The sequence below is a fragment of the Molothrus aeneus genome, chromosome 12 (assembly GCF_037042795.1).
Source record: "Molothrus aeneus isolate 106 chromosome 12, BPBGC_Maene_1.0, whole genome shotgun sequence".
Taxonomy (NCBI): domain Eukaryota; kingdom Metazoa; phylum Chordata; class Aves; order Passeriformes; family Icteridae; genus Molothrus; species Molothrus aeneus.
Window position 1 is genome coordinate 11330339 of NC_089657.1, and position 11392 is coordinate 11341730.

Sequence of the window (11392 nt, forward strand, 5' to 3'; positions counted from 1 at the left end):
AAACATGAAAACAACACCAGAACACACTGCTTTTTCTTCCCTGCTGCATTCAGCAAGGAGAGACCACTTAATTACACTTTAAGATGGAACTGGCTCAACAAGTTAAGCAACCTGCAGGGCTGCTGGCCAGGGAAGCTGCACCTGCACTGCTGCCAGCAGGTAGCAAGAGAAGATGACACCCAGGGCCCAGCTCTGCTGTTGGGAGTGACTTCCCACGCCAAAAACAAGTGGAAAACACTGTCTTTCTTCTTCCTTAGTCCCATTACTCCTTACTCCATCTACCCCATCTAATCATTATGACATCTGAGTGCCTTTGTGTGTCAGCTTCCTGTGAAGTAATCACCTAAATCCCTCTCTGAAACAAAGCAGACCCTGCTGAGGAACTCACAATAGGTGCCTTTCACTGGCAGCACAACCTTGGCCTCAGTGGCACTTATAACAAAGCTTCCATATGTGCACCAGTATGGGCTGCTCAGTCAGATCAACACCACACAGGATCAGAGCCTGGGTATTTGTGAGCATGAAGCAGTAATGCCTCTCAAAATTTCTCCATCTTCCTGAAAAAATAGTTTTTTTGTGGTTGTTTTTTTGTTGTTTTTTTTTTAATGTGTTATAACACATTAATCTGCTACAGACTTTTATCCACATTTATGAGTCTGTTCAACGAGATAAAAAAGAAGCACCAGCTCCAAAGGGTGGTGTCTGTCAGTCATCCCCACTTTCAGAGACTGCCTGGCCATTGTCTGCTCTTCAAGCCCAGGCTAGAGCTACTTTTTAATATTTCCTTTGGCAGACATCCTGGGCTTTCCCCCTCCCTGGGGGAGGGATCAAGGGCGATAAGTTCTATTCCAATAGAAGACAAGTCAATGATAATCTTTGGGCATCTGCAGTGAAGAGGTATTTCCACAGCTCTAGCTGGGATTAGGCACATAATGGATCAATGAAAGATCTCACCATTTGACGGTTATAGCATCATTCATTAGCGTTAAGATTTGAACCTGAATCAACAATTGAGTTAGAAGATTGAAAGAATTGCTTTCAGTATTTGAAATAAATTGTAACATGCCTGTAAAAGTCCCCTGAGGTGTCTCTCTTTCTCTCCCTATACATATATATAGAGAGAGATCAGTTCTGCTGAATGCTTAAAATTAGATGAAAGTTGCTGAGCTTCTTCACAGGAAGAAGAAAAAGCAGAGCTTCTTATGTAAAGTGAAAGGGGGCAAAATAATGTATTTTTGGTTTGCCTATCAAAGCACTTCAAGAGCAATCTTGATCACAGGATCCAGGCACTGACTTGTTATTCAGTCACTTACCATCTCTCATATATAACAATTCATGAAGAGCTAATAATAAACAATACGCCCCCTTCTTATACACAAACATGCAAACACACACACAGGAGCTCTTGTAAATGAGCAACACTGATCCCATCCATTTTTCTTGTCACAAAACTAGGGCAAGTTCACTCTTAATTAACTGCTTGGTGCACAGACCACAAAAAAAATTAACTACCCAGAGGACTTAGACACCAAGTTTTCACTCTCAGCTCCTTATCATTTCTGGAACAAAGATCCATCCACCCACCACTAATTTGGTAAGAAATTAAAAGTGATAAAAAAGCAGTTCCACAACTGGGTGACGAATGTTATGGGTAGTTAATGATTAATTACCATTATAATACAAAACAGCCTGGTTTCACATTAGAAACTTGATTTCATAGCATTATTTTTCCATAAAGGCAATTTTCAGGTTGGTGCAAAGACTATGTAATGCATCAGTGCCAAAACCCTTCCTCCTTGTTTCTGAAAGGCAGCGAGTAGAAGCAACTATAAAATGCTCTGTAGACCAGGAGATCTTGAACCAGAACTCTGTCCTACAGCCCAGCCTGGGCCATGGAGCTGTGGTGGGGTGTCTGCACTGTCCTCCCCTCTGGGGCCAGTATGTTTTGGTGCTTGCCCACCCTCTTTATTACCTGAGTCCTAACCCAGCCCTATGTTATTCCCACTGTCCCTTAGTTTTTTAGGCATAAACCCCAAGGCCAGTTAACTTGGACCTGTATCCCTCTCTCAGAGCAGTTGCCAGGCTGGTTTGGGCAGAGGATGGTGTCTCACCTGTTAGGTCGTCAGGATAAAGTTCAACTCCCTACTACGGATTGAACAACTTGTTCCTGTGACTGTTTTCTAGCTGTATAAAACCAACACAACTCTTCCTGTTGGCTTGCAGAAAAAGTAAATAATTAAGCAATATCCAGACTTTTATGAAGTAGATACCTAAATAACTAGTGGCAGCACAAATACATGCCAAGCCAGCAGATACTGGAAGAAGAAAGATCATAACTACAGGAGCCACATCAGATCATAATTAGCATAGAAAGCTATTAAAGAGATTATTTTAATTATGACAAAATAGAAAAAAATCTCTATCTGATCCTTTGTCTGTGTTTATTACACAGGTCAGCTTTGAAATTGCGATTGCCAGTGAGAGAGCTCCCTGAATCATTTACTAAGTATAAATAATTTAAAACCAGTCAAAAAGCAATGCAGTCAAACATTCTGCCTGTTGCCCTGCTATTACTACTGAAACTGAACTCAGATGCTGATGTTAAGTTTGTTGACACTGGGAAAATCAGCAAGATTGAACATTCCAAAGCCTGTATCCGTGCCCTCCCTGACTGCCAGTGCGATTAGTTTGGGGATAGCTGTTTACTGCTGATAGGCATCAGCCACCTGCCAGAGCCACTTGGTAGAATATTGAACTGCCAACCAAGCCAGCTGTGCATGGAATGACAGCAGCTCCATGTTTTATACCTGCAAGGCTGACTCAAGCAAGTTAAGGTTTGGAGAATGCAATTTTTACAGTAGGGACTTTCTCAGCTGACAGAAAACTCTCTTAGGGGCTCTATAAAGCTCCGTGCACACGACCCAGTAATGCCAGTCAAGCTATAAATAATAATTGCATTAACAGAGTCATATCTAGTGATAGTAGAAAGGACATTTGCTTGAAAGTGCTCACCTGGGAGATGCTTCTGGCTTCCAATATCTGCAGAAGAGGTACTGCCCATCAGCATTGATGATATGGGGCAGATCCTTGTATGGGATGTTTTGAGGACTCCGCTTTGGTGAACTTTCCTCTGGCATTCTGGAAGAATGACCTGCAAGGTGTTAGAAGAAACAAGACATACTTTAAAACAGGTGGAAACAAGATAAAAGCTGATGGGCTTGGCAGCCACAGACACTCAAGAAAGTCAATCAGTAAGGCAAGTACCACTGATGGGAGGCTGCTCCCAAAACAACAGCCAAAGAGCCCCCAAAATCACTGCTTTAAACCAGAAATGTAGCAAATGTTTTTGTTCAGAAAAGGCTCACATTTAGAGGTAGAACATTAAGCGGGGGAGGGAACAAGAAGAAGGGAAGAGCAGTCCACCATCAGTACTTCATTTATGGCTTTCTATTCCACACTTCTCCCATCTGAGTTTATTTTGCATCATTTTGTGAAGCAGATCCTAAAGAGAATATTTTAACTGCAATCAAGAGCAAATTATGCAGCAATCGCTACAGATATGAAAAGACAGCTGCATAAAAGATTTATCTCTGGCGGAGCATCTCCAAAGAACACTGGTGGGTACACAGCAGAGGTATCTGCCACCGTGTCATCATTAAGATCTTCTCTGACATCTCAGACAGGAAGGTGGCGGCGGCGGGGAGCGAAACATTTCCAAGAGAATGTGCCACAAACCTGTTTTCATCCTGTGCAAGGGTTTGCATTCTAGTGAGGAGCCGGCATCGCAAGTCAAACGCAAGCAGATGAGGCTTTTTGCATCTCGCTGCGGAGCCGCGTTCGCAGCCCGGCAGCCCCGCGGGTCCCTCCCGGCGCTGCGAGCGCGGGGCTCGCCCCGGCTCCTCTCCCCGGCTCGCTCGCTCTTTGAGGAAAGTCGCTTGGGTAATTCACCACTTCTCGTTCATCACTTTTTTTTTTTTCTTCTCAAACAAATTGCGTGTGCGGGCTGAAGTGGCGGTGGTGGGAGGGGAGGCTGGGAAGGGTTGGGGAGAGGGAGGGCTGGCGGGTGGGAAAGCTGCAGTCCACTTTCCAGAAGCTGCTGCACGTACATCAAAGGCACCTTGAGCACATGCAGCTGGAGCAGCTCACAAAGTTCCTGCCGCGGCAGGTTGTTTGCAACTTTACTTCCTTCCTGCCACTTACAGTTCGGAGGCCGCGGCGCCGGGGGGAGGCGAGGGAGGGGGAGACCTTTCCTCAAAGCGATCCCCGCTGCGAAGCCATCTCTCGTGTAAGCGCAACTTCCCCAGCCCCGCGCTGCCAGGCGGCGAGCGGGAGGGAGGGGAGGAGGAGGAGGAGGAGGAGGAGAGGGAGGAGGGAGGATCCAAGCACCGACGCGATGCCAGGTCGCCAGCCCCGCACACGCATCCTCCAGCCGCGGCCGGGCGCGGCGGCCCCGCGGAGCCGAAGCGCGGTGGCTCCACCGCACGGTGCGCACGGGCTGCTCCCGGAGAGAGGGAGAGCGGCGGGAGGGCGCTGGGCGGCTGGCTGGATGGATGGCTGGATGGCTGGATGGATGGCTGGCTGGATGGATGGATGGATGGGTGGATGGCTGGCTGGCTGGATGGCTGGAGGATGCATGGATGCATGGATGGATGAAAGGATGGATGGAGGGGCGGGCGGCGCTGCCGCACCCTCGGCTGGGCTGGGCCGGGCTGGGCGGGCAGCGGGGGAGCCCCGCGGTGGCCCCGGGCGGAGGCACGGCCGCCCCTTGCCCGCTGCCCTCCCGCGGGGGCTCCGCTCCGGCTCCGCCGCCGCCCCGCTGGGCTGGTGCGGCCGCAGCGCTCCCGCAGCCCCGGCGCCGGGATCGGGCACAGGAGCGGCTCAGCCGCGGGCGGGGGAACAGCGGAGACAGCCCGGGGCCGGGGGCAGCTGCTCGCGCAGAATTTCAGAGACAGGACATGATGGAGCCGTGCTGCCTCCTGGGCATCCCGGTCCGAACAGCTCTTTCGGATCCCAATACCAAACTTCGCTGTTTGCGTTTAATGTGCACCTCTTCAGGCTTTGAAGCCATACCGGGGAGATTGCTCCGATACTAGCTCAGAGAAGTGCCCAAGCTTTGCAGCCTCATTCAGGGTAAAGGCCATTTATAAACATAGCATATGATTTATACTCACATAAATCATTATGTCACTATAGACTATATGCAATACATGCGCTGCTACTCTGTAATGTGAGATCTGTTTGGTGGTATATGATACTTGCTTATAAAAATTGTCACAGCAAGGTTCCCTGAAGCCAAAATAGCTCCCCAGCTTTAAGGGGAGCTATCCCAATAGAGAATTTTGTCATTTAATACTGCTAAGTGGTTAGCATTGATTGAGCACAGATTCATGCCTTTTACATTTCATCAGCTCCTTTCATTTTTACATGCCTACATATGCTTAGAGGTCTCAAGCCTTTCTAAGAAGAGGCAGCTATTAACCTTATTTTTGAAGTGAAGCAACATGCTCATCAAGTGTAAATCTGTGAACAAAGGTTGAAGAAAGGAAAGAAACACATGCTAACACTAATAACAATCAATGCAAAACCTCAGAGATGGGCCATATAAAAATAAAAAGGAAATCAAAACCATATTTTATTTTACTCATCTTTCAGTGTCATTTATATTAAATGCCTAGGGGGGTGTTAGTTATAAATGGCAAAAGCAAAATTACATGTTCCTGTAACTGCTGTTGTTTGGAAAAAAAAAAAAAGAACAAAACCAGCATTTCTGTTTGTTTATAATGAGTGAGATTTAGGTCAGATGGCTCTTAAGCCAGAGCCCTGGGAGCTGTACCTGGAGCTGTACCATTCTCTAGGCCAGTTACTGTCTAAGTATGAATGGGTGGAATTAAAGAGCTATCACAAGCCAGCTCCAGAGTTGGTAGAAGCAAGAACATATATAATTATTTAAATGATACAGATCAGATAATAACTGGATTAAGAAGAAAAGAAAGAAGGAAAGAAGCCTCTTCCCCCACTCAGGGTTTATCTGCCAGGAACACTTCACTGCTTCCCTACAGCCATCCATGAAATCTGATGCCAGGAACAGGCTCCTCTCCTGCTGTGGTGCTGGGAATATCAGAGTTCCCAGGGCCACACAGGGGTGGAGGGAGTTGAGGAGAAAATCCCTTTTTAAACTTCTGGATAAAAATAGCATCTCAAGGAAAACGACCTTTGTTGGGACACAAGGGCGAGACCCTGACTTTGAGAGCCTGCCCTGGTCAGCCCAGATATATGATTCCCTTGGTACCCTGTTAACCTCAGTGTAGCTAACATTGGAGACAGCATAACTGTGGTGCAGCCTGCCCTCTCTGCAGGCCCAGGCCCTCACCACAGCACTGGAATGACGAATTTACCAACAGCTCCTTCCCTTCTCATCAGCTTCCCTAAGACCCCAGGAATTTGAGGACGTTTCTTCCCATGGGTGATACACACTTCCCCATCTCAATGTTAGCAATGTGAAAATGAATGAGGAGCAACTGCTGATTTGTTGTCTTATCATTTTGCAGAGTTTAAGCTGTGAATGAAAAGCCACTGGAGAAAACTGGATTGTGTCTGGGGAATTCATGTACCTGATACCCAGACTACACACCAGGCTTCAGCAGAGCAATTGCTGCATACTGCCTCCCTGTGAGAAATCAAAGGGATGACTGAGCATGCAATATTTATGAGATTGTAACATCTTCTCTTGTCTTGGTAGAGTGAAATACGTTTCAGAAATACAGTTTAGGTTAAATCAACTTCTAGTAAAAAATAAATTCCTGCTTGGTGAATCTTTACACTAACTCAGCAATTACTCAATCCTTGTAGGAAAGGATGTTTAGTTTATTAAAGGCTGAGCCCTGCTTAATTAAGTGTCTCCATTGACCCCCAAGGTATGCACAGGAATATAGAGAAAAAGGGGTACACTTTCAGACAAAGCAAATTCTAGGGAAAGGATCAATTGCTGGAATGACAGAGTAAATACATGTAATGAAACTTGATATCACAGCAAGAGAAGAGAAGAGAAGAGAAGAGAAGAGAAGAGAAGAGAAGAGAAGAGAAGAGAAGAGAAGAGAAGAGAAGAGAAGAGAAGAGAAGATGATGGGACAGAGCACAGCAGGCTGGTGTGTAGCTCTGATAGCGGGTAAGGGAACAAGGAACAAGGACTTTCTTTGCAATTAGGCTTTTGTTCCCAACATGAATTTTTAATGGATCCTATCCTGTTGGCAAAGGTAAATAGACTGTATGAGACCCTTCTGCTCTTGTTGACAGCACCATGTTCCTAAATTTTAAAGCAGTGGTTTTGTTTGAGGAGTAGATTTGATAGGCTGTGTGTGCTAAACCACTTGGGATTCTGCTCACCAGGACCACAAAGTGAACTTTTGCGGACAAGAAGGTTGAAAAAATATCAGAGGAGGAGGACAGAATAATAAAATATATTAGTAGTATGTGGTTATGGAAGAATCTGCTGCAAAACCAGAAAAATGCTGGAAGTTACAGTAGTCAGGGAGCAGCTGGAGAGAGCGACAGCACAAGCAATAGAACATCTGGGAAATGATGGGAAATGAAGCATGAAGAGGAAGAATTGAAATCAAGTGAAAATCAAAGAAGCCAATGCCACTAAAGCTGTCAGTTTAGAGTAATTAATTTGAATTTTCCCTTCTCTTTGGCTGTTTTTAAAATTATGATTATTAATCCTTAGACGGAGTCCAGGCATTCACCTTTACTTATTTCTGTAATCAGCTTTTGCTTTTCTCTTGGTTTTCCTGAATAAGACATGTATGGGGATGAGGCAGGAGCCGGGGCTGGGATCAACTGTTCTCACTTGCCTGTAAAATATCTCTTTTAATGTCTTGCAGCCAAAAAGAGAAGCTTGGTGTCAGGCAAACCAAATTGAGGAAGAAAATACTAGAGGAAAATATTGTATTGATCAGGTTAATCTTAACAATGTCAGGAGGAATTATAAGTAGCTCAAGATTGTTCTGCAGAATTCTACAGCCTCATGGACCACCTCACAAATTGGTGTGAAATGGAGAAAGGCTGAAGGGTAAGCACAGGGAATACACGAGTATCACAGGAATTGTTTGCAGGCTTCCACTGATTTGTTGCCTCTCAGTAATCTCACCTTCCCCAATCACTAGGAATAAAACTATTAGATTAGGCTACAAGTGGGTTAGTACCCCTAGATGTAAACTACAGTCAAATAATAAAGCAATTTTACCATGTAAATAAAAATAATTAGTGGTAAAAATAGCCCTAATTTTTTGTAGGTCATAAAAATTTGCAAATCATACTGTAATGAAAAGTCACAAATCTGTGACTTACAAACAGCAGCTGTATGAGTGGAGTGATTAGTATCTTGCCTGTGCTCCTTATTTGACAGGGCAAAAAATACACCCTTAAAAATACAGTAATTGAATATGAGTTTCAGCCTTTTAAACTGATGTAGGGAAGATTACCTATCCTACATAGATGCTAATTTGAGAAGTGGTTGTTTTTCATTACAGAAGCAATGTATATATTGTTGGGTGGTTCATTTGGTTTTTTGTTTGAGTTTTTTTTACTAAAAACCCCACAAGATTATTAATACCAGATTCTGAGACATTTTTAGTATTAAAAGGAAGGCATCTTCCAAAGGCAGGAAATTCAAAATGAGAGTGGAAATTCTGCCCTAGAGCTTTTTTCCATAGGAGGGAGGTTGATGGAGTTATTTTAGCAGCCTTTTGGTTTGAGAATAGCTCTGCCTTGGGAATGAAGAGGTTTCTTCAGAGGTCTGGAAGAGCACAGGCTCAGCTGTGGGGCCTCAGCTCAGTTCTGTGGCCAGCACTAGAGGGCACAGCCTCAGCTCTGCTGGACAAGGGCTGCATGTGGGCATTGCAGCCCCACCAAAAAACCCTCAGCTGGGTTGGTTTGGGTTGTTTTTATTCATTCTACCCTTTATCTAGAGGTTTTCTTTAGACATTTGTCCCTTTTTATCTTTGCAATGTCTAAATAAAAGTTTCCTGTACTGGTATATAATTAGTCCAATTTTCCCTCTGGATTTGTACACATCCCTAGAATGAACTTCAGTGGTGTAAGGAGAAAGGGAAATCCTGCCCTTGTCAATGTGAGCACAGACTGCTTAAAGAATGTTTTTACAGAATGGCATTTCCTTGTATATGGCCATAGTAATGTTCATAAAATGTTGGTCACCTTGGCAGAGAAAGGGTTTTGGGGGCAGAAAACAAAATCAAAAGGAACCTGAAGGAGAAGGTCCAAACCTTGGAATTTTAATACGGATAAAAATCAGAGTAAGATGACACTATGAATTTTCTCTAGCAGGAATTATGGTCTCAGTTTTGAGGAGTACCTGACAATTTCTTTTCTCGTTTTTATTCCTAAGGTTGACTGCATAATCCACTCTTACAAACCCACCAGGGCTAAATGCTACAGCCAAAAGCCAGCACTACCCTGCCATGCTTACAGTGGTGCTTTATTTTGGTAGCTGAACTGGAAGCATTGACTGGAGAAGGGCTGTTATTGTGCTGCCTGCTTTTCTTGCTGCTTTGCAATTGACAAAGCATCATTTATCACGCTTTGCATTCCAATTTTTCTTTGCACGTTTTCCAGCTCATCATAACATAATTATGTTTCTGTTTCCTTCAGCCAGGGGCTGATACTTTCTTTTACTAAGACAACAGCTGCACTGCACAACCTTGATGAATGCCCATAAGGGTAAAAAGAGTCTGTGGTGTTTGTTTCTGCCTTGGCAACCCAAATGTTCAAGCTCTTTTTTGTGACAAATGCTGCTCTAAAATGCACCCAACCCTGATGCTTTCATAGCATTTCTCAAAATTAGGTTTTATATTGTAAATTAGACTTTAAATATTAAACATTCTGCCTGGTTTGTGATTTTAAAGGCTTCCTCTGTAACATTTCTGGTTATGGTGTTTATAGGTTATAGACTCTGGATGGAATTTAGAAGGCTGTGGTTACTGATGTGAAATTTGTATTTTGAATGAAATTGACTTTATGTGTGACAATAAGCACAATCTGAAGGTCTGTTTTATGTCTCTAAAAAGCATCTTAAGGCAGCTTTCACAGTACAGGTGAATAATTTCCTTGATTATAGCCTCAGTTGCTCCAGCCACATTGTGGCATAAAGGTAATTACAGAAACCCCATCTCTGAAGGGCATTAACTGCTAGTGATGGAAAAAGACACACAGTATTTTTATTATCAGTTGTTGAGATATTTTATTCAACTCTAATGCAGTACTCTGAACCTGAGATTTGAAAGTACTTCAGAAAGGAAGAATGATTTCTGTATTTTACATAGGAGAAACCAGTGCAGAGAAAAGTAGGGCTCAATACTGGAGGCAAGCTGAGGGCAGAATCCATTCTTAATGCTCCTGATTTTGCTTACCCAATTATACCATTACTAACTCCCAACTCATCTCAAAATCTATCCATCAGAGCACTGTGTACAGTGGAAGCAGCAACTTTTTCAGCCCCTGAAGATTGCCCAGGTTTGTAAATATATGGGATATTGTGGCCTGGACAAAATCACAGCCTGGACAATTGCATTATTCAGGGCAACATTTTCCCTACAGTTTTGCTTTCTATCCTATTGTTCTGGTGTTATTACTCCTGACACCATCATTTGAAGATTGTTTGTATTTATACATAAAAATTACAATAAATCTGTACATGGAGACAGAGTTTAACAGGTATGATCAGTCTTGTCAGCCACATCTATGTGCTCCATGATCTAAGGATTCTTTGGGACACTTGAGAGCATTTTAGTTTTGTGATGTTTGAGCTCTGTCCAGCACACTGGACCCTGATGCAATTGCCTGGAAAGCAATTAGATGTTAGGTGTTGATGGCAACTCTCCCTGTCCAGCCAGGGCCAATTTCTCTCAATGTGATAAAAAAGCAGTGGCTGCTTGTGTTGGGAAGACAATGAACACATGGCTCATGAGAGGACCTGGCCCTGTGCTCCTTCCTCCTTATCATCCTCAGGCAAATTCAGGCATATTTCACTCAGATCCATTTTAGCTGTTTTTTTCATCTATCATCAGTCTCTTTACTCAGTCCACTCATGTTCAATATAAGATGTGCATTCTCCTTCTGATTCATGTACAGTAATTACTTCCTAACATCTGCCTAACAGATTTTGTAAGAAAAGTAACTCTTCAAATATTAAGAAGAAAAATTAATGTATGAAATCTTTGAAATCTCCATTACTGGGGTTTATGATCCACAGCTGACTGGATTCATTTCCCAGCCAGGAAGCTGGTTCAGCAAAACAGCTGCATTGGTTATTTAACTGGAGGCCTGATCCTGCTCCTGCTCACACTGCTGCAAAGTGGAAATAGTACCAGAGAAAATA

General features: G+C 43.8%; 1 protein-coding gene and 1 long non-coding RNA gene across 4 annotated transcripts in view; one reads left to right on the forward strand and one right to left on the reverse strand.

The window, feature by feature from the left end:
* Positions 1–4305, reverse strand: part of MGLL (monoglyceride lipase) — a 62304-nt gene extending 57999 nt beyond the window's left edge. The window contains exons 1-2 of one of the 2 annotated variants that reach the window (XM_066558416.1): positions 4201–4305; positions 3013–3151 (exon numbers count right to left, since the gene is read on the reverse strand). In XM_066558416.1, the coding sequence (XP_066414513.1) occupies positions 3013–3137 (125 nt within the window). In that variant the 5' untranslated portion in view covers positions 3138–3151; positions 4201–4305. Of the gene's footprint in view, positions 1–3012; positions 3152–3735 lie in introns of both variants that reach the window. The other variant, XM_066558414.1, reaches the window with a different exon arrangement.
* On the forward strand, positions 4095–10711 carry LOC136561898 (uncharacterized). Of its 2 annotated transcripts, none has more exons than XR_010784426.1 (2): positions 4095–4285; positions 6549–10711. It is a non-coding gene; the product is annotated as an uncharacterized lncRNA (long non-coding RNA). The 2 variants fall into 2 exon arrangements; XR_010784425.1 differs by lacking the exon at positions 4095–4285 and adding an exon at positions 4387–4484 and having other exon boundaries at positions 6549–10046.
* Positions 10712–11392: the final 681 nt, after the last annotated feature.